We start from the raw sequence: 23922 nt of genomic DNA, 5'->3' as shown, positions 1-23922 counted from the left end.
CTTCTGATCCAGGCTTCTATTACAGCACACCCAGTTAAAATAGATCAATCTCAGAATAGAGTCCAAAATAGGACATACACAGCTACTCCAGTAGATGACATTATTAAACTCTGTGATAATGATATTGATTATTGCTGACTGAAAGTGTTACTAATCTGCAGAAGTTCTGAGGAAGAAGTAACCTATAACTGTGCAGCATAGCAGAATACAATGTATGTATTAAGTGACAGATATAGAAAGAACTTGCTGTTTCAATTTCTTTACTACTACTGTTTTTGATGCATTAACCGCTTGAAAAACCGTCTTAGCTTTGTTCCTACAAAAATGAACTATGACTGAGTAAATAAAATCAAAGTTTTGCTAACAAAACTTCTAACAAAATTTTTTTTGTTTGTTTTTCCTTGCTGTTAGCTTGGTAGCCACAAAGGAAACAGACAGTGCAAGATCTCGTAGCATGCCAATGTCGCCATCCGATTTCCTGGATAAGCTAATGGGTAGGATGTCAGGCTATGATGCGAGGATCAGACCAAATTTCAAAGGTAATTTCACAACTAAACTTTCAGGTTTTCAGTATGTCAGTATTACTGGTCATAAAAATGCAATTTCTGAAACAAATACGAGAACTAAGAGGTACATTCACTGAAAAAAAAAAAGAATAGTGCCTTTCTTTTGTATGTGTGGCAGCTCATTTCAGTAGCAATAAACTCTTCACCCGCCACTTTCACAGCTGCCCAATTGCAGGCCTTTAGTAAATATACCTTATCCTTAGATTTCAGTTGTCTGATATGATTTGTTAGTTTCTTTCATTTTCTGAAATGCTTATTGATGGATTCAGATTCCCCCCTTGGATTGCCATAGCATGAAACACTACAGAAAGCAAGCTCTGTGAAAGATTGGCCAATCTTCATATCTGTCTCGTTCTAAAGAGTGTGTTAATGACATCGACCATCAAACTCAAGACAGCTTATCTTAGTTACCAATTCTACCACCAAATTATATTCCTCTTTCCTGGGCCCCATTTGTGCCTTGAAATGCCAAAAGGACCATCTTTCCTCTTATTATTTTCCCTGTTCCCAGTTCTCCACTGAAATTGTAAGTTCTCAATACATAGAATTTTGTCTTGGCATATGCCTTTAATGCACTTATCACAAAGGATATTCAATTAAAACAAAGCAGATTCAAAGGCTGAAACAGTGTGCAAATGGAATGACTACATCTCCTGAGGGTCTTAGCGTATTATCCAGACTCAGGCACATTGGAATATTTAATGAAAGATTACACAAACCATATTTTTATATGAATATGCAAAGTATCATACATACAAAGGCCATCCATTCTAGTCTGGGAAGTCTGGGTAAATTTGACTACTCTTCTTTTTGAAAACAAGGAGATCCAATGTTATAGTGGAACCATATTTAACTCTATTACTGAAATTTTAAACAAGGTATCAGTATTTAAATTACCCAGAATATAAATAAAGTTTTGAAAGAACAAACCTATTTTGATTAAAAATTACATTATTCTTACTTTGCCTTAGTTGCTTTGTCCTATGTCTATCTTCTTGAGTTCAAAGGATTCTCTTAGCTCTAACATTTCACATAAGCCCCATATAAGGCTTACTCCATGTTTACTACAAAAATTTTCCTTTAAGCTGGCAGAGCTTTCTCCTCTAAGTCATCTGTCACTGCCTTTCCATCTTAATTCTTATTCAGCACGAAATGTTATAATTTTTTGACATCTCCAAGTTCCAGAAACTTAAGTGGTTTTGACTCTAAAGCCACTGCCATGTGCTGGTTTTACCAGAATTTGCTCAGTCTGATTCATAAGGACCATGTAGGAGATTTGTCAGATTACTTCCTCATCAGCAAACCATAAACAGTTGGTTGAGTATATATAAACTTGTTAGCCAGGATTTACTGCAGCTGGAAATGCTTTGCTCTTTTTGAAGTTGGTGGTGCTGATATTTCTCAGGAAATTATAAACGTGCACTGGAATTTCAAACACATCTCTATATGATTTGGGGATTGAATTTTACAGTTGGTCATGGACAGCATCCAATCACAGTCTTCTGGTGGGGCAGCAGTGAAGAATAGGCAGATGGTTTAGAGATTACGAAATTAAATGCAGTACTTCTTGAAAGTATAATTCAAAGGATTTAGAGCTTTGTTTTGTAACTATTGAAACTTAAAGAGACAAAACCTAATTTGACGTTGTTCCTTTTCAAAAAGTGTGCATTTTAAATCTTCTTGACAGTTATGCACTTTGAACAGATCTGCCCAGAATGATTCAGACCTACCACTAAGAATAAGTATCTCCTTAAGTGACTTTGCCACTTTTTGGTTGGTTTTATTTTTCCTACAAGTGCTGGGGCTTAATGCCTTTTTGAGGTTTTAAACTGGTTACAGTTTTAAAGAAAGAGGGTAAGAACTAATAGGATAAGTCAGACATTATTTTAAATTATTTTTTGTTCCAGTAAAATTCCTATGCTGACAAGATTTTTAATTACCAATTTTATTCATAATTAATCTTGGTCAAGGAGACAAAATTTTGTCTACGTTCTCTGCTTTTGGATATAAAATACTGCATATGAGTTCTTGTTCAAAAATATAATAGAGAAGACATGGTGTTTATTCAGCTATAGATTACATCAGGAAATTGAGAATCATTGTAAAAGCTTTTTTTCAGTTACTTTTTTTTTTTAATGTTACATCAAACTTATCATAAAACGCTTCTATTACTCAGTGTCCACATTGCAGATGATATCCATTTCTGCAAGTATGGAAAATACTTCATTGCCTTTTAAATTTGAGCACAATTATGTAACCTAGATGTAAAAAATTTAAATATTAAAGTAAAAATTTGGGCATTTATCTAGGAAAATGCAAAGTATTACTTGCCCTGATATTGGCACGAATTTTGCAGCAATTATTAGTTTAGAAGCTTTGAAAACCAGGACTTAATTTAAAAAAAATTAATTTAGTTACATATGCTCTCCTGATCCCTTCTGGAAACTCTTTATATTTTTGGCCTTTTCATTATTTTCTGGCAATAAAACCTTTGTATTTTGGAATATTAAAAAGATATTTTTTGTTTGGTTTTAATTTGCTAATTATTTTACTGATTTTATTGCCATGTGACATACTAAGACATGGAGAAGTATTACCTCCTTTTGATCTTTACAAAATTGTGATTTGCAGATTACTGCCTACTGTATACCTTTTCCAGTGTTTTCTGCTTAGGCTGGTTTTCATAGAATTGTGGCAGCTTTTCATAGAATTTTTAATCCTTTTTGACATTTTGACATCTTTCTCCCTAATATATTAATTCATGTGATGTATTTATATATAATATTAATCTGTATCTCTTATTTTGAAAAGTTCTTGTTATTTCTACCAGTTTGGCTGGTACAGAGGTGGGGTTTGCAGGGATAAAGTTCATGTTCATGTCCCCCACCACCATACCTGAAATCTGGGGGTTGGGGGGTGGTTGGTTCAAGTTATACTTGCAGAACATGGTACACATTTCCACTGATTACAAAATTGACACAGGTGACAGCTGACTCACAGTGAATTGTATTTCCACAATTCTGCAAAGATTTTATAATGTCTGGATTTATATCTCCTCAGCCAGTCAGTTTGTTCACTTGGTCTGAAATGTCTTCTACAATCTTCATACAAAATTCCAGCAGAATGGCTCTAGTATTTGACGCAGCCAGCAACTGGAGACAAATGCTGCTACAAAGACTTCATTTGGCTTTTCTGCTCTGACCTTCTTCACTTCCATGGATACCTTTATACCTTAATCATCTTCTTTCAGCTTTCAGATCTTGGCAGGATTCTATTTTTAATGCCTTGTAGATAGCAATCATTGTTAGCTTTTCTGTCTCTAGTGAGTTTTAGCTCTGTTTCTTTCCTGCCTGTCTTTAATCTATGTTCAACTTGCCTGAATTCCTGTGTTGGAACATGACTTCCAGCTTTTACAGCTTCTCATTCGTGATTCTTTGTGACCATATTCTGGGAAGTTCATTTTTACTCTCAGCACAGTGTCTTTGAGTTAACTCTAAAGCATTTGGAGGCTACTTTTAGCTTCTACTTTTGTGCCCCTTTTAACTAACTATTAGCTATTTTATTGTAATTTGAAATTAGGCATCAGCACTGTAGTGTATTAGAGCTTTTTCTTAATAAAAGCAACTATGATGATAAAGCAAACATATTTTAAAGTATAGTACTATTTTAAACAAGGTAGCATCACATCAAATTTGAAAGGATGGCAGGCACTACAACATGGAAGTGTTTGAAAGAAAAGCTGCCTTGCAAACAAATGACTAATATGGGCAAGAAGTACAATTTTCTCCCTGACAGGCTTTAGTGACTGCCTTCATTCATGGTCCCTGCTTTTCCTTTTCCCCTTGATTCTTTTCAGGAGTCAAGCATGTAAAGCTTTTACTGATTTCTCAGAAGTACTGGATATAGTCAACAACTCTAAATAATTAACTGTGTACCAAAGTGACTGCAAGTGCTACCTCCTCACCTGAGAATTCCGCTCCATAGGTGTAGTCTTGTGTATTGCAAAGACTGAAGTATGTGTAGAAATGTTTTGTTAGAATTGTTGTACAGGACTTCGAAACAATTTTTGCTCTCAGAAAACAAAGCTGGATGTTCCAAGTTCTGTCCTATTGGGAGAATTTTTAATGGACATTCTAATTTTTCAAGTATTTAATGTGAAATTTATTGGTCATGCTAGATTTTGCTAGTTGAAATCCACCAGTCGTGGCATAGGATTTTTCTTCAGTGATACTAAAAAAGAGATATTACATAAAGGTTTATAAGACCAGATCTTTCATTGTTAGACTGCTTACAACTACAAAAAGAATCCAGGTTCTCCAATGCTGAAGTGGTTTATTGATATAAAAATATTGAATTGTAGGAAGGTAACAAAAAAAACCTGGAGATGGAAAAACCTTGTTTCTCTTGGACATGGACTGAAATTGATAAGGAATAATGGAAAAATTAGCATTCTTTTCCACAATGACATTTTTAAAGTGACTTCTGGAAAATAATTTAAACACTTTTTCATGAAGAGGCAATGCCTTGTTCAGTTATCATAATGACTGCTCTGCCACTATTGATTCTTCAAAATTCAAGATAAGACAAAACAACAGTTGACTGAAGGCCCATGGTAGCAAAGAATTCAGTTATAAATGGACTCAAACATTTTGTGAATTTAAGGGAAATGGGAATAGAATCTAAATGACTTTCCTGTAAGCAGTAGAGATAAGAGAAGCAATAATGCATTTCTTTTCCCAGTGATGACAGATAACATTGAAGGTAGAAGCTGCCTTGTGTGAAGAAAGTCACTTTCCCCTCTAATTGTTGTGAGAAGTGACATACATTCTCACTGAAATACACATAAAATATTTTTACGATATATTTCAAATGGGATGGTCTTTTTCATTTTTTTTATAGAAGCATGTATGCAGGTTTATACTGAACTTTGTTTCTGTGGGTTTTTTTAATTGCTAAACCTAGTCAGATAAGTAGTGTACCTTTGAGAAGAATCAAAAGAAAATTATTTGAAACCATTCAATTTAATTGTGCAATAAATTAGTTGTCAATGTAGCATTATTTCTTCCAAAGTCAGTAAATATTGTTTATAATGATTTAAATTGAATAATCAATAAATAAGCAATAATTCTGGAACAGGGACTGGTGGGGTTTTTTTTCTCTTTTGCAGGTCCTCCAGTTAATGTCACATGCAACATATTTATAAACAGCTTTGGATCCATTGCAGAGACAACCATGGTAAGATATTTTAACTCAGTCAATGTTTGAAATTCAAGTGAAATATGTTCCATGAGCTCTACAGCTAGCTAGGGCTTCTCTTCAGCTGGAACTCAGTGAAGAAGGAAATCCACTTCTGAGAATGGAAATGAGAATTCTTAATTTGGCAATTGATTTTTTTTTCTAACAAAAATTTCATCATTATACCATCACACCCAAGTAAAAGTAAAGCCAAGTCTAGAAGGGTTTTTTTTAATTATTTCTACCTAAGTTTTATTTGACAGTTGGAATAAAATAATTATTAGATACATATTAGTTTCAATAATGTTCCACCTTCCTAACCTCAAGAAGTGCTAATTCATTAAGCAACTTTGTTAATAATATTTTTTTAATTTCATTATGCACAGTGTATATTGAGATGCATACTTTCTTTTAAAAGTCCTTCTTCCACAGAGTTATTGCACTGAAATAATAGAAATTACTAAAACTTTGAACTGGTATATAAAATTTGGAATAAAAAGAAGTTGGTTGCATGCTTTCGTACATACATTTAAAATTTGTCTACTAAAGAAAGACAGATGATACAGAACAAAAAGATGAGATTTTCACAAAATAAGGAGAAGAGGTCAGAGTGTAAAGGTAGCAAAACTAGATATTGAACTGTGAATTGACAAGAACCGCCAGGATAATCTCACTAAAAGGTGAGACATATGCTAGTAACTTGGAATACAGATATAATCACTAAAATTTAGTGTGGGGAGATATTGGCATTCCTTCTCTCTACAAGTGTTTCACATTTGTTTGAAGAAAGTTAGAAGCACCTCTTTGAAAACAGTTTCATAGTAATTTTGGGGCAGAGTGTGTTAAAATACTGAGAGATGACAGAAAAACTGTGGGAGCTTGTAAGATCCAAATATATAAAATACTCTGAAATCCCAACAATTTCAGGAGTCAGGATATGTACTTGGAATGACAGAACTGAACTGATATAGCAAAAAAAGAAAAAAAAAAACAAAACAACCCAAACAAACAAAAACCTACAAAAAAGCCCTAACTTCACCAAGGACCTGTAGTTAGGAAAACAAAATGAAAAATTCATATAGTCAAATGTTTATGCCCCCTTTCTCCAAGTGTTATTACCAACTGCCTGTTCTTCACCTACCTTGGAACATAGTAGTAGATATTATTGAGAGGTGGATGTTTTTTTTTTTTCAGATAGAAAATTACTTTAATTTGTATTTGGTGGCCTTTCCAGATTGCAAATCCCAAACAGATTGACAGGGCATCTAGAGAGATTTATTCAGGTTCAATCAGAGGATTAAGCAATACCCACATGATTAGAATAGTGTTCAACAGCTACTTCCTAATGTCTGGATGAGTGAATCTGGTCCAAAAGAGGAGACAGACCACAAGGTCAGTAAAGTTCAAAGACCTAGCCACTCGATTGCTATATAAAGGATATATACAAAGCTGGAGTTCTTAACACAAAAATTGTCCTGAGTTTGGGAAGAGGATGATCAAGTTTACATCTCAATTGGATTTTCTCTCCAAAACCAGAGTTATAAACATTTCCTTTCAGTGCAAGTTAGTTAAGTTAGTACAATATTTCTATTTTATAATCAAACTACATTCCACTCTGTGGTACCTCGAAAGCAAATTGAAACAGTCAAGGTAGACAATGACCTGGTCTGTAACAAACAGTTCCAGGTAATTTAATATGTTATAGAAAATACCAAACCTGGTCAGAACCACAACGTTTTTCATTCTCTTATTTTCATGCATTCAGAAACTGGACATTTAAGTACAACCTTGACATTCAAGATGCTTGTGTTCTGTTAATAATGTATTTACTGACATAGCTCAAAACAGACTTCTACTTATTGTCAGCCACTGATGACCTCTCAGAGACTCAAATCTTTCTTTGCAGAACAAATGCTTTTGTCTAGATAGGACTTTCAATTGTGTGAGTATTAGCTTTTCTTCTCTGTAATACTGATGGTGAGCTTCTGAAAAACATGAAAATCTTTCTACCTTTAAATGATGATAAAAACAATTTTGCATTTCACAAACTGAATTTTTAATTATAGTTAATTCACTGAAGTTCAGTATGTCTTCAATTTTCACTATTTTATCAATTGAATTTATTGTATCCCTTAAAATTCAGGTACCTGTCTCAACTCATTAGAACAAATTCTTAGACTCAAAAAGGACTTTTAAATTCTTGATAAATACCTTTCTTTCCAAACTGTAAACAGAACCGGTTAAGGAAGCAACAAGTGCAAAGGTATCTGGCCATTGATACCTTGCATTTAAAACTACCAGCTGATAATGGGATACCTAAACTGCATACCAGCTTTAAAGGAGTCCAAACACATCAGCCCTGTCCTCTTCTGTCGTTGCAATTGCCCCTGGATGTGTCCTTCTCTGGCCGGGCCTCCCTGGGTCTCTTGTTGATGTCCAAAATCTTTGAGCTCCCTCTGCTGCCTTGGCTGTGCATAACAGAGGAAACAGGCAGAGAAACAAGGGGTTAAAAAAGCCCGCGTCCCTTGCAAAGTAGCCCTGTGCCAATTTCACACTGCTGGGCTGAATAGCTCTCAGTAAGGGCCAGGATGTGGCAGTGTGCAATGAGAAGGGCAGTGTGCGGCTCTCGGGCAAGCACATTCCCTTTAACTCATGTGCACCTGCTCTAACAGCTCAGGAGAGGCAGACAAACTGAAAAAGTAGCATCATTTGGCTTATAAATTGTCAACTCGGTAAATTGGTTCTCTTCTCTTTTCTCTTTCTTTTTCTTTCTTTTTTCTTTCTTTCTTTCTTTCTTTCTTTCTTTCTTTCTTTCTTTCTTTCTTTCTTTCTTTCTTTCTCTTTCTTTCTTTCTTTCTTTCTTTCTTTCTTTCTTTCTTTCTTTCTTTCTTCCTTCCTTCCTTCCTTCCTTCCTTCCTTCCTTCCTTCCTTCCTTCCTTCCTTCCTTCCTCCCTTCCTTCAGTGGGTTCTTGTTATTTCATGTTCTATTTCTTTTTCTCAAAATACAAGTCAGATGGTTCACAGCAGGGAAAAGAATGCCACCACTTTCTAGGAAGCTGATTTGAACCTAGGTGATTTTAAGTGATCATATGAGCAGTTTCATTTATGTTATGTATGCTCTGAGGAGGCAGACAAAAAAAGTAAATTGCATAATTCAAAACGCCCTTAAACAAACTTTTCTCATTGGCACCACTTAGGATCCAGCCTCACCAATTTTTCTATGTTATCAAGCTGAATGGTAGCACTAGATCTGTCTCTGCATGTCTCAATGACATTCACAAAGTAAGAATTTCACACTCATCCTCTAGACAAGAAAAACTCTTATTGCTTCACACATATAAAGGAAAACTTAGGACCAGTGTTTCATATTTTAGATGTTGCTATTATTCTGGGCTTTTTACACAGAAGAATTTAGAAACATGGAAGAATAAAAGATTAAAAAATTGTGAAAACACAGAATAAAATTACTATTTCATTACAATGAAATTAACATAAATATTTAATACAAATTAACATTTTGAAGTTTTTCATTTGAGATAAATAGTAAAACCTAAGCACACATAACATTAAACATCTGATAATCAGTTGGATTGCTTGGTCACATAAATTAAATATATATTGGCAATATGTGAAGAAAAGGAAAGAAAATCCTTTTCTTACTGGTGCAGTGGAATTTAAATTTCAGCTTTTATCACAGCACCCTAAAAAGTTCCTTAGAGAGTTCAAGCTGCACTCAGCTTGTATTCATACTGTATCTTCTAAAGCTAAAAGATTTTGTGGTCATTAAGAGCAGTGTCATATATATTGTTGGTAATCACCAAAAAATAAAAGAAGAGATCATTCAGTCACACAAGGTCAGAATAATATCAGTGCCAACATTTTCAGCTGCAAATGTTCAGAGTCAGAATACTGAATACACAAAACAATTATTCTATCGGGTACGTAGTAGGATGTACCAAAATATCTGCTTTTATTCTAGGAAATGTGACTGATAAACGTGCTCAAGGTTTTCTGAGTTTTAAAGGTCAGGTACAACACTGACCTTAATGCAGATTTACAGCAATTTTTAGTCAGTGTGTGTTAATACGCTTAGCATAATGCATGTGCTCAAAATGCATTGAAGGGGACACACACACAGAGATGTGATGGCAAATAACAACAATGCAGACAATTAACACTGAAGTAATTAATTTAATTTTAATTTAACACTCTTAATTAATCTCAATTAACAATTGAAAATCATATGTCTCCTATTTGGCCTTACTGTGTTTTTGCTCAGGGGTATTGATTCAGTCTGAAAAGAATTGAGTGTTGATAGGAAGCACGTTATAGATCTTTCTGTACTCTCCCCACTAATGAGATTATCTTGCATTTGCAAATAAAATTTACTTTTAAACCACACCCACCCATTTTTAAGCCACCATAATTACTGTCCTGTCATGAACCACAGATCTTAATTTCTTTAGCTTCATCTTTTTTCAATAAGCATTTCTGATTTTTTCTATTGTACCTATTCTAGGTTGTCTTTCAGTAGATTGCTTGGAAGCAGTGTCCCCTTGTACACATTACAAACCTCAATGCTAAAGAGTTTCATCAAGCATTTTTCCTTAAATTAATCATTTAGGCTGATATCTCAAATACTAGGAAATAGATGTCTTTCTTTACTGAAAATACACTGAAAAATCTGTCCAGTATATATAGCAATGTGTTAATACTGAAGTGTGAGGAACAAACACCTATGCTTTGTATCTCAGATGAGTGAAAGCAAGGCTTCATAATAATGGCCACTTTAAAGTTTCATAATTAAAAAAAAAAAAAAAAAAATCCATATCTGAAAATCACTCCCTTCTACCAAGGCACAGAAAAATGGATTGTTCTTATGCAAGTTTGGACATCAGATTATATAGACCCCTCTATTTTTCATACACTGGCCTCTGCCACCCTGATTCTGGGTTACAGAGTCAGGAGTAGACAGAGGTTTTACAAATTCTAGTGGGTCTACAGCTGTCCAGTTTGTTACATGTCTGAAGTAATCCAGGAAAATCATGTTGCTGAACCTGCATTCTAAGCAGAGAGATCATATCACCCTCCTGACAAACAGCATCTATTCCATTTTATAAGGAAACTCTTACAGGAGGCAGCCAAAGTTTGCTTGGAAAAACACATCGGTGCATACACAAGATACAAATTAGCAAACAAATAGCATATTTTTTTTTTCCAAATTTAAAAAGGAATTCCTATACCCATTGGTGTTCCAAGTAGAAATGGAAAGCGTTTTTATCTATACTTCTGCTCTGGAACTTTTCGTTTAGGATAACTTTTTAGAAGGGAATCTTGGAATTCCCTGGAAATTGGGTGGAAGATATCACATAAAACACTGGCTGGCTCTACAACAGCATAACAAAGTGGAGAGGGACAAGAAAATAGGAGGCAAAGGTAGTGCAGCCATGTTCCAGATGTCTCACCAAGTTGCAAGGTGTGACATGGCATTGCATTGCATCAGTGGATCAAGGGTAATGTGTTGTATTGCACATCACTAACAGGTGTTGAGGATGTGTTTTCAGAGGTGCTGGTTAAGAATGAGTTCAATTTGAAGCTGTGCATAGAAACATGAGAGTCAAGTGTCTGATTTGCTGATATACCCAGAAAATCTCTCTATACTACTACCAAATGCTACTACTACAGTATCTTCTGCTTTGACTTCCTGGTCCTGGAAGAAATGTCAAATCAGGTATACAACTATCTATACCAACTTCAGGTATAAACAAGTTCTGAAAACAAAACCCATTAGTCAGAGATGGTTTCTTAGGTCTAGGGAAATGGTAGCAGTAGTAGCCTTGCTGCTTGTGTGCTGGGTCACATGTTTTTTAATTCTTGTTTACATTAATGGAAACTTAGCTTCAAATATTGTTTATCTCATTTGAAGAAAAAGCTGAATCCAGACCTACAGCTGATTTACTACTCTAAGCTAGAAGTAATTGTTCTGGTTTATCTAAAGTAGGTAAATATTTACCAGTACAGGTGTTATAATCAGCTCATTCAGATATACAAATGTATCCTTCTTTCTGGTGCATTTTAACAAGCATTCTTAAAGAATTTGCAAAACACTTTATAATACAGAAAGCTGCACAGCTCAGTTTTTAGACACAAATCTTTCTACTACCCCATAGCACTTACTGCAATCATTAGCTACAGAAGACCTGAAGTGACCTCCTACATCATCAGCTCAAGCCCTTGCTACTGCATGTAGTGCTGCTTTAAATGCTACTCATCACCTGTTCTAATGCTTCCTAAAGCCAAAATGGTTTCTTTACAAACTTATCAAAGGTTCTTCCAGAATCTTTATCTTCTCATTTCAACGGAGACAGCCTTTAGTTAAATTTTTATATCCTTTGTTTACCCAAAGCGATCCAATCTTCTAGCAAAGCTGGGAAACAGTTCACATCTCTTATTTCCCCTTATCTATGTTTGTTTACATTGATTACTCTTCCTCTGGTCGCTCTTTTTCACTTAAAGGGAAAACTATTACTTGTACAGCACGGCTCTATGAAATCATGTGGCATTACTCCCATCCCAAACAGTATCTTCTTACTTACTTCCACACTATTACATTAGTCTTTTCAATCTGTTTGAAGACTGTAATCAGGTAGGCTGTTCTTAAAAATATACATCCTGATATAGCAATTGCAGCATTATCCAGAAAAAGATGTGAAAATATCGAATTTGCAAGTTGAGTTCTACTCAGTCACTATTGTAGGAAATCTTAGTATCTGTGAAAATAAGATTGTGGCATCACTTCATAGCTCTGTTCACATCATATGAGGTATGCTCTTTATGAAGTTTCTTTTTTTGTTGCAATCATGAAAGATTAACTCACTTGGGCTTATGATTATGCAACATCCGTGATGATTTCTAAAATTATAGCACAGATATCAGTGTAAAAACATTATTGAAATAGTTAAATCAAAGGACCAGATCAAAAGTAGAAGTCTTTAAAAAATCTTTAGTGTTGTTGCTTCATGATATGTATTTAAGCAATGGAAATTAATCTAATCATGATATATGTGGATTTTGTCCTTAACTCCCGTTAATGCTAATAGGAGTTAAGTCCATAAATCCCTGTCCATCACTGTATGACTATAGCCTGTCTCTCTCAGTTTTGCATGAACTTGCAATTTACTAACTCTGTTTACAGTATCAAAAGCTACAGTAGACTTTAGAATAATGGTTGAATGAACCTGAATTAAGAAGATAAAAGATTTTTGGATTGTCACCTTTGTTCCTAATTTCTGTTCTGGAGTCTATAAAATATGCCCTGGAAAAGTTCTCAGTACAAACATTCTACATGACCTTGAAATTCTTGATTTGAATGTTTCAAAGCATCATTTTAGCATCAGTTAAAAACTCCGTTCTCCTACCATGTTTTCATTCTATTCCAAACACTTGGTACTTCCTGCACTCTGGGTGTGCATATGCTGGGTGTGAACTTTTAATTACAGGAGCCAAAGTAATCACTCAGCGTAAAAGAGCTGTATGCTCAGACTTCTATACATCATACTCATGCTTCAAAGATATAATGTAAATCATATATTAAAAAAAAAAGTTGAAACCATTTTATAATACTTTAAAATTAAACAGTAAAATTATACAATTTAATAAAAGTGCTTGGAAGAATCTGGTTTTTACATACCAGATTCTTTTTTTACCATAAATGATACACAGCATGCTAACAATTATGGCAGTTAAAGCTTGCAGAACAAGAAGTATTATAATTCTGTGAATCAGGCTTTAATTTTCTTTAAAAGTCAATATGACCACAGCAAGGTGTGGTATGATTTGCATTTTCCACTGACATGCCACTCCCTATGTCATTACTGCCATTACATCAGTAGTGTTAGACCTCTTCCTCCCCCCCAAAATCCTTTTGGATCCTAATACCAATTTTAAAAATAAAAAAACTCATAATCTCTCAGATAGTTTGATTTCTTTTTGCACAAAATAACCCTTATGACTTCAGCATCTCAGACATGCTATGTGGGCCTCAGCAGCAGCAGCCATCTCCTTCAGCACAGAAACTGGGTTCTGTCTTCTCTCACTCCTAAGCACTTCCATTTGACCCTTTATCTAATTAACCATCTTACCCAGGAAGTGCTACTCTGCTGTTTAGATTCATCAGACAGGTGTCTCTAGACAGAGATCTACAGATTGACACTTTCCTCCCTCTCTCCAAATTGCAGGTAATCCCAGCTCACAAGCTTCCCTCCTCCTATGCCTCTAGTGCTCCAGCTTGCTAAGGCTTTGAAATTCTCAGCAATTTCATCCAGGACTGAAAAGCGCTGCAAATCCAACAAAAATCCCTCGTCATGATTTAATCCCAGCCAGCAAACGAGTACCACACAGCCTCTCTCTTATTCCTCCACCAGTGGGATCAGGGAGAGAATTAATTGGAAGGGTAAAAGTCAGAGGACTTGTGGGCTGAGATAAAGACTGTTTAATAGGGCAAGCAAAAGCTGTGCACACAAGCAAAGCAAAACAAGGAATGAATTCACTGCTTCCCATGGGCAGGCAGGGGTTCAGCTATTCCCTGGGAAGCAGGGCTCCATCACAGGTAACAGTTACTTGGCAAGACAAACACCATCACTCCAAATAGGCCTCTCCTCCTTCTTGCCCCTCTACCGCTTTCTCCCCCTGATATATACTGAGCATGACGCCATATGGTCCCACTGGGTGTATTGCCTTGGTCAGTGGGTGTTAGCAGTGCCAGTTCTGCCTCTTCCCTCTTTCCCACACCAGCCCCAGTCTCTCCACCAGCACAGCAGTTGGAAAAACAAAATAAAATTCTTTGTCTCTGTTAAAGCATTGCTCAGCAATAACAGAAGATGTCTATGTCATCAACCTTGTGCTCAGCAAATCAAAACATAGCCCTGTAACAGCGGCTGTGAAGTAAATTAACTTTACCTCAGCTCAAACAAGCTGCAGCCTTCTCCAGAGTTCAGAAAGATCCCAACTTGCAAGCCTCTAGGCTTAAAATTTAATTTTGCCTAGGAGCAAATTTAGTCCCATATCTTTCTTTCCCATTAAAAAAAAAAAAAAAAGAAACAGGCAGCCACCTCCTCAAGGCACTTTTCAATGGAAACTGAGGCAGTGTGAATAAATACTAACCTAAAACTTTATTACAACCATTAAGATATTGAAGGTGAATTTTAAACAAATATATTGAACACACATAACTGAGAAAAAGTATGTATTCATTTTTTTTTTTAACTGTTTTCAATGATAAAACAATAATCTTCAAAGGCACTCTTGGAGAATCTGAATTTATTCTCTTGATTTAAAAAAATAACCAGTCTTTACATTGCCTGATCTTTAAGTCACTAGGTTTCTTTTCCAGTTAATGGATTTTCAAAATGTAAATATATAGGAACATATGCAAGCTAATTTATTGGCATAACAGGATTAGTTAAAGAAGATTTCTAGTCTGATTTCCATCTACAAAATTGTAAGCTACAGAATGCCGGATCTCTTACAATCTTCTTTTTAGTTCCTCTATCTTCTTTTAAAAGATTTAAATTGAATGAGGGTTTAGCTACTTAACTCCTGGTAGGATTGAAGGGATAGAATACTGAAATGTGATGTTTCTAGTCAGCCATTATTAGGTCCCTTGTTCCCAGTATATTTTTCCTTATTTTTGTGAATGTGGCTGCTCTACAGTTTCAGAAAACTGGCTATATTAAATACATAATTTACATGTCTTGTTTATGTATATCATATATTTACATGTCATGATTTGAGCTTAGCGCAATGCCAGTGTTTCTATGAAAATACTTCTTTTCTTGGTATCTACTGTGAGATGTGATCAGAGACAGAGCAGAGCAGGCTCTAACTTAAGATTGAAAGAGAAAACTTTATTAACTTACAACTACAAGGAAAAACACACAGAACACAAGATGAAAACTTGCTAAATTTCTTCTTCTTCTCTCCACCAAATTTCTTAATTCCGTTACCACCCTTTAGATAATCAATTCTCAATTCTTCGAGAAGAGAAGAGTCTTTCTTGCACCACAGACTTTACTCGGGAAACAGTCAAAACTTCTCATGTTTCCTTGTCGTGTGTGTCACTGCCGGGAGAACATTTTGCCATCGTGACCTCTTCTTTCCATGTCTGGTGCTCTCACCACTGCACATGGACTAGAGCTGTTTCTAAAGTTTTTCTCTTTAAAGATGCTTTGTCCAGTTCTAAAAAAGAGCACAGTCTTTCTCTTTTTAAGATGCCTGTCCCCCCCAGATTTCACCCCCTAGAGCTGAGAAGTCTCTTGAACAGAGATCATCTTCTTCTTCTTCGAAAATGAAAGACACCACTACTACTCTCTTCACCCGTCGTCTCTGTTCACACACTTTCACGCAACTGCACTCTCTTAGCTCTGAGCCATTGCCTCCTCCTAGAATGCAGTCTCTGCGTCACAAGAACTCAAAAGTTCTGTCATAGCTATCTAAAAAAAGTCCAACCAAAAGCCACTCTATCATCTCCTCTCACCTAAAATTCTTCTCAACTTCTCTTAATCTCACTAACTCTAAGAAGAATCAACATTTGCAAAGTTTTTATCATCCTAAAAAAAGTTTAAAGTCCTAAGCTCTGCCAGTTTAGTTCATGAACTCTCGCAGCTGACTGCTCTGCTATACACCCCTCCCTTCTCCTTCACGCCAGCCACGCTATCACAAGCGCAGTCTGCTCTCTCTCTCTCTCCCTCCGAGAGAAGAGAAATAAGAAATAGCGACCTGAAGCCCTCGCAGTGCTTCTCCACCCTTCGGCCCAAGCCTAGCCTACCTCCTTCTGGCCGCATGGCTCCCCTCCCCCCTGCCCAGCTCGGAGCCGGGCAGGGAGAAGTCTACTTTCGTCCAAGATCAGAACTTAAAAAGAACTTCCCCTAAGAATTCACAACTTTTAACTACTTGTGTTCTCAGAAGCATATCCATGCCTTCAGTAGACAAACCAAGTGCCAATATTAAAATCTGAACACCAAGTAGCGTGACCACGCTATCTCAAAAAACTTCATTTCTTCTCAAACCACAACAGTACATAAAATATATACTAAATACAAATACATCAACAGTTTTCATTACATATATTGATATTTTACACTGGTTACTTTTTTCATTAATTTTGGATAGTTTTACTTCAACTCCTAAATATTTATACTAGACCGTACAAGGTGACAAGACTATTTCCAGCTTAGAAAAATGTAGGGAAAATGTTTTTGATTTGTGCCTGTGACTACTGTTCTATTATTACTGTAGTATTACAAATTACATACCTGAGATCTTTTAAAATAAGGATTCACTTTTCAATAAGTTACCTTTACTTCTACCCCTTTCATCATGGACCCAGTGGAAGGCCATAAAATTTACATTTCTTCTTTCTCGCTTGGTACTCATCTAGACCCACATGTACTTGTTCACAAAGTTAATTTCTTCATGAAAGGAACAGGTTAGCAAATCAATACTGAATGGAGTTTGTGTCTGCTGAAGAGTTTTATTTAGTTGCCCAAGTGTATTTAGTGTGGCTTTAATAATGCCTAAGACTCCCTGAGTTATCTGGGAAGGTAGACATACCACAGGATAACAGGAGACCTGCATCTTTTTGAACCAGCAGCCAAAAGGCAAAATATCTTAGGGCTTTTCAAATGATGCCACCAGATGATGTCTTTTGGTAGACAAACAAATCGTTCCCTTTCTCCTCAGTACTGGTACAGCTCAAATGCACATAAAATTTTACGTGTTGCCATGGTATCATTGTAAAACCACTAAGTCAACATGATTTTCCTAACAGACCTCTTGGTGCATTTCATGCATATCAGTAAATTTAAGGTCAACTCATATCTGACCAAGTTTGTTTAAATTATAAATATATTCCTTCTCATCGGCCACTTTAGCAGGTGTTTAGACTATAGGAGTTAGCAGGCCCTGCTTTTGGGCTTGACCTAGTTTAGCTTTACTTTTTATTTTACCTTATTTACCCTTTTCTAGACAATGTCCTGCTTGTCTACCAACACAAGAAAGGCATCAGAGAAATTTAATATGGAATTCCCAAAATTGTTTTTGGTCTAATTCAGTTATATTTCTCTGAGGAGATGAAACAGAGGGTGATTTCAAATACATATTTCCAGTAAAGAATTATAAAATTAGCCCGTTCAGTCACTCATTTTAACCAGTCATATTCAAAGGGCTAACATAAAATTCATTTATAACAAAATGGAATATATAGCACCAAAAATTCATGTGAATAGATGAAAAATCTCAGAAAAACTTAACTTTTCACTTAGCAAGAAGTACCTTCTGCTGTTAGAGCAAAAACTTCTTCAGGGACACATCATTTGCCTGCAGAAAAAAACCTAGACTCTTTTGTCAACTGAGAACATGGCAAGGACCAAATGAAGGCAGAGGCTTAGTGTATGTTGTTTGTTCATGTAATTGTCATGTCCTTTATCATCTAATCCCTTATACTGCGGCTTGAAAGTGCAAACATTTTAAAAGCCCCTGAGCTAAAGCTTAAAAAAGCAATTAAGCTGAACAAGTCTTAAAATGTGATTTTAGTGTAATGCATTAGGACTTGGGAACACACAGCTTCCATTAAATATGGGAGTTGTATATTGAATCTTTAATTAATAAATATTCTAGGACATGCAGTGGGAGCTATGACAAACATTATTATACAGTGTGTCAGTACTATAATTAGTCTTTTTAAGAATAAGCATCCCAGATATTAACTACCTTTGACTTCTGATGACTATGTGAGCACAGAAACTAAAATCCAGTTTTGCTACTGATAATAAACTCAACAAAATAACTCAATGCTAAAATAAACCAAACCCTTATATTTGCAATGATTTGTCCCTAAAAGGTATGGAAAGTAAGCAGATATTGTAGCACATTCTTGAATTCAACTGATTTTTAATGTTTTGTGAGAAAGACAACGGAGTAATTAAGGCAAAAATCAAGGAGCTCTCTCAGAAACTACTGACTATACTCTTTTTTTAGGTGTGGATTGAATGATAAAGTCTAATAGCTCTGTGCTAATAAGCATCCTATAAATGACCAATACTTTCTCTAAGACAAAGACAGAACTGTAGTAGTTGCCGTAGGTTCTCATCGTCCATCATTTGTAGTGGTGGCAAATGAAGTATTACTTATCCCAGAAGAAAATAAAGCAAGGAATGGTCATCTGTGCCAGCCAGAATGCTAACAGAAGCCATACCACTTCAAAATCCAAGGGTATGAAAGCAGGTGGCACACCTAGGGAGAGCACTAGGTGCAGAAGTGGTGTGTAAGTTTATTTGCTTAATTCTAAGTTTGTAAGGAAGGCTGAGAGGTATTGCAGGTAACAGTGATATTGCAGGTAACAGTGTTGAAGTACTAGTTGAAGCTAGCTCTTTGCCAAGTGACTTCTAGTTATATTGACTTCAATATTAGTATTGATGGATGGTTATTGGAGTCAAACTCTGAAAGGAATTAGGTAAAATTGAAATAAAGTTTTAGCCAAACCATTCATAGGACCCCCATTGGGATATCTGCTAGTTCTGAAATGTATGAGAGACAAACAAAACCAAACTAAAACCCCAAAAATCAGCTTACCAAAAAAACCCCACAATCCTATAAATATTAAAAACATTGATACACACCTTAAAATCTACTGCTCAGAGAAGCTGTTCATTCAAATATATCAACAGTCTTTTCTGAATAGCTCAAATAATTTTTAAATCTTCCTGAGATCAGAGGCAAGTTAGTTGTCACCTAAACCTCCCATCCATCTGGGCCATCCTACTTAATGGAGGGAGCAGGAGCACCCACAATTTTCATTATAGACTGGGATTAGAGCTTTTTTCCAAGAACTGAGCAGGCCTTATTGCTCACCCTCAGCCTTCAAGGGCTGAAATCTAGACATCCTAATCACCCACTGTGTGTTTAGCCAACTAACTTCAGGCAGGACCAGACAGGAAAATTTTCCATGTGTTTGCATGGGGAACTGAATCTTTTTCCTTATACAGAAGAATCACAGGAAGATTAAAAACAAAAATCGCTAGGAGTCATTTTCTTAATGCACATCCATGAAGACATTGCTGTCTGAGGGAGGAATCATGTGGTTCTAGAAAATTCACAAAGTTGCTTCGTACTAAAGAAGTGGTACAGTACTGCAGTTGCTCTCAGCCTCTCTATGGGTTCTGTAATTCCAGAGTCTGAACAAGAAGGACATCCTTATTTTTACCCACTGCCAAAATCAGTTTTGGAAAGAGAGATCCCACCTGTGGAAATAACCAGCAACAGATCACCAAGAAAAATTCTCTGTGCCATAGACAAACACTTTATCAAAATTAACAGTATATCTGCATTGTTTCTTGTAATGAATGCCCTACAGCTCTTGAGTACAGAACAGCATGTTCTCAAGGATGTCTGGCAATAGTCAAATATTGGTACTCTGACACAGATTTAATGTGTCAATTAAAGCTAAGTACTAAACAATTGATTTAAATCATTGTTAATTTCTCTTTAGCTGCTTTGGTAAATCTTTGACAGATTAATGAGTTACAGTTAATGGTGAAGTAATAAGCTTGTTGCAATTGGTTTTCACTCATTAATTGAAATGCCAAACAGCTTAGATATATGCACTATCCTTACTGCAGTTCAACCCTGGAATCATAGAATGTTAAGGGATTGGAATGGACCTTAAAGACCATGGGCAGGGACACCCCCCGCTAGACCAGGGTGCTGAAAGCCTTATCCAGCCTGCCCTTGAATGCTGCCAGGATTGCAGCATCCAGAACCTCCCTGTTGCAATGCCTCACCATTCTCACAATAAAAAATTTCTTCGTTCAACCCTCTCTTCTGCAGGTGAACAGCTCCAACTTTCTCACCCTGTCTTTGTAGCAGAGGTTTTCCTGTCCTCTTATCAACTTTGTGGCTCTCCTCTGGACTTGCTCAAACAGTTCCCTTCTTAGGATGGGAACACAGGGACTCTAAACAATACTCCAGTAATAGTGCAAAGATGTAATAAAAAATAAATAATCCCCTTATTAAGTATAATAAATAAGACCAATGATAACATCATCAGTGTTTGTTAGCATAAGAAAATAGATGAACCATTTCAGTTCAGTCTAAATTTATTGAAAGTTAAGAAAGGATATTCTTGTCTTTAGATTTAAAATAATTTCTTCCTCCCCTTTGATATGGTAACAGAAAGAAACCAAGTAATAAATAAAGTCATAATACAAGTCCTTTGCATTATCAGTTTAAAGAAATCCAACTTTTCATGTCTGCTCTCATTGAACTGACTGCCCTGCCCAGTCTTGCATCATCCTTCCCTGCACTTTCTTTTACATATTCTCTTGAACAGATAAGGCTGTCTGCACCATAAGTAATCTCAGTAATGATGCAACTCCAACGATTAAGCATGAGGAAATACAAGGCAATCATTCAGAATACAAAAACTATATTTGCATTTCTCAAATGTGAGTGTGAATTTCATGGTTCTTCTCCTACTTTGATTTTGCAGTGGCGTTGGTAACCTGCATGGAAAATGACTTGACAACCTGAGTGGCTAACTTCAATTTAAAATAGTTGAGTCTCTGTACTAGAAATGTTTTGCCAAAGGCATATTGAAATTGTTAGCTGAAAAACGTTTGGTCCAGTCTGAAATTTTCAGCTATGTAAAGGAAAACTAGAAAATTCCATCTATTTGGACAAAGTAATTGATTACCTATTGTGCAGCCGCAGTACTTAAGAACATTGAATAAATTTGAAATGTAAAGATGTTATTACCACAAATAAGGCCATCCTGTCTAATTATACTAATCAAGGCAGCAAAAAAAAGCATCTCAAGTTGCATATTTTTCAGACACCAAGACAGTTATTTTGGAAAATCTCAGAAGTAAAAATTAAAATTATCAATTTGTTCTGTAATATATAAGCTTTTCTTCTACAGCAGTGAAAATGAGCTTTCATTACAAGTGTCATAGTTTACTCATGAAGAAAAAATTTTCTACAAGAACAATATTTGTTATAGTGTCTTATGTTTACTCTTAACAGTGTTCTTCTAAAGTCTTTAAGACTTTTTCATATTAAAATTTTACAGTGAGTTAAAACAAGTGAAGGAAGAATCATTTGACTACATACAAAAGACAAGTCTGGACTTCACTTAGAAGTATATATTAGGCAAAATTATTATATTTGGAATGGCACAGAGAGAGTTCTCTAATTTATGCATGAAATTCTGAGGACTTGGTTCTAATAACAGCATACAATACTTATGAGAACAGGTGATATTCGATGTTCAAATGAGGGGCATATTTTCGAGTCCTTCAGATCTAGAAGGATTTCCCATGAAGTGCATATGAAAAATGCTTTGAAGAAATAGTGAGAATTAGGAAATTAGTATCTTGAAGATTTGTGCAAAAATCTCCATAAAGCCACAGTCTGTGTGTTGTGATAATATAGCTCTATCTGTAGAAGTATAATGAAGTAGAAATCAAAATATCCTGTAAGTGTTTCAGATTTTACTGTGTGGTGGACATTATTAATCAAAATGTTAGTACCAAGGTCCATAGAGGCCTGAGCTTTGGCATGTGCAGCAAAGAGCAATTACCTGCTCTCCAATTTTTATTTTATTGAGCCTTATGAAGCAGATGAACAGCATCCTGACCCTCTAAGAAGGTTCACCTTGTGCTAAGGTTTTGAAGTATGGTGTATTAAGTGCAGACCCATGTCTCACTCTCGTTCTGTAGAACCAGGGTACAGCAGCTGTTCCAACAATGGCAGCCTTGAGGTTACATATGAGGCTGTGGAAGTCACCACAACTGAAATAATGATTTCTCCCTGCCCTCAAGGGACTTTTCTGCCACAGTTATTTGAATTAGGAGTCATCCTTTCAGGCAAATAGCACATGAGAATACAGAGCCTCTTGTGGGATAACAAATCAATTCAGGCAGTTTGATTCTGATGTCTGTGTTTGCATCAAACAACCATACTTGTTTAAAGTAGTTAGGCCTTGTGTTCATAATGTGTAATTATAAACTGAGATGATGAATACTTGTACTTCATAGAATAGCAGTCAAATAGGAGTCTCTTTCCTTTTGGTAGATTAGGATATTTTTTAAGTGAATGAGTGCCAACGGCAGAGTTTTCAAGGGAGATAACAATGAAAAATATCTCCAGTTGCTTCAGTGAGAAGTTTAACCAGGACTTTTTACATCTTAAAAGCTGGAAACAATTTAAACCAATGAACTTTACTCATACTGACATACAGAATAACTTAATATAATTTTGAAATGATTACATAGTTTGTCATTCTCCATTTTCCTTTTTCATTTGGCCTTCATGCTATGCATTTTTCACCTGTTCTGTCTCACACATGTGAGAAGACCTTTACTCTAAAAATAATCCTGTCCATAAAGTCTTTATATTCTACTGAGAAAATTAAAGTAAATAGACATACCTCAGGTTATATAATTTAAAATCTAAAGCTTGGGTTGGGCAGAAATACAAAGTCCTGAGAGGTGCAGTGCTCCCACCCCAGTGCCCCAGGTTTAGAGCTGTTTCCTTCAGTGCAAGGATCACACATGCTGGGAAAGGCAGTGGAGCCCTCATTGCTCCCACATCCTTCTTCCTCCTGTCCTTTTGATTTTATACAGCAATCTGGAATGGAAACTGATACTACCTGATATTTGGGATGTCATGCAAAGAAATAAGGATATTTCAGGGGTTGTTATTCTCTGTTATTAGAAGACACCAAAAATATCATTCTGTGAGTACTGAGGCACAAGCTTGTCTAAGAATTTTGTCTTACTTTGGACACACAGAAAATACAGGCTTGTTTCTACATCTGCAAAGTACAAATCCCTGGCTCTGGTTTTACCACATCGTGGTACTAATTATAAAAAATACCAGCAGGTTCTCATAAGAACTTTTTATGATTTTTGAGGCTGTCCCTACCCATGATGAAAAAGAAGATGTCTTTCAGTCCTTTCCTGAAAGGGGTTGGGGTGTGTTTTTGTGTGTGTTTTTAACAAATTAATTAACAGTTTATTTCTTTAAATAAAGCAGTTGATTAACAATTCCAATGCATTTAATGTCG

The 23922-nt window shown here is 35.8% G+C and overlaps 1 protein-coding gene across 1 annotated transcript in view; it reads left to right on the top strand.

The window, feature by feature from the left end:
• Positions 1–445: 445 nt before the first annotated feature.
• The window catches only part of GLRA3 (glycine receptor alpha 3), a 59537-nt gene continuing 36060 nt past the window's right edge, over positions 446–23922 (top strand). Inside the window, exons 1-2 of the mRNA XM_059844559.1 lie at positions 446–539; positions 5734–5801. Of these exons, the coding sequence (XP_059700542.1) occupies positions 455–539; positions 5734–5801 (153 nt within the window). The 5' untranslated portion in view covers positions 446–454. The remainder of the gene's footprint in view (positions 540–5733; positions 5802–23922) is intronic.

The sequence above is a fragment of the Haemorhous mexicanus genome, chromosome 4, assembly GCF_027477595.1.
Source record: "Haemorhous mexicanus isolate bHaeMex1 chromosome 4, bHaeMex1.pri, whole genome shotgun sequence".
NCBI lineage: Eukaryota > Metazoa > Chordata > Aves > Passeriformes > Fringillidae > Haemorhous > Haemorhous mexicanus.
This window is presented reverse-complemented; position numbering and strand designations above follow the sequence as displayed.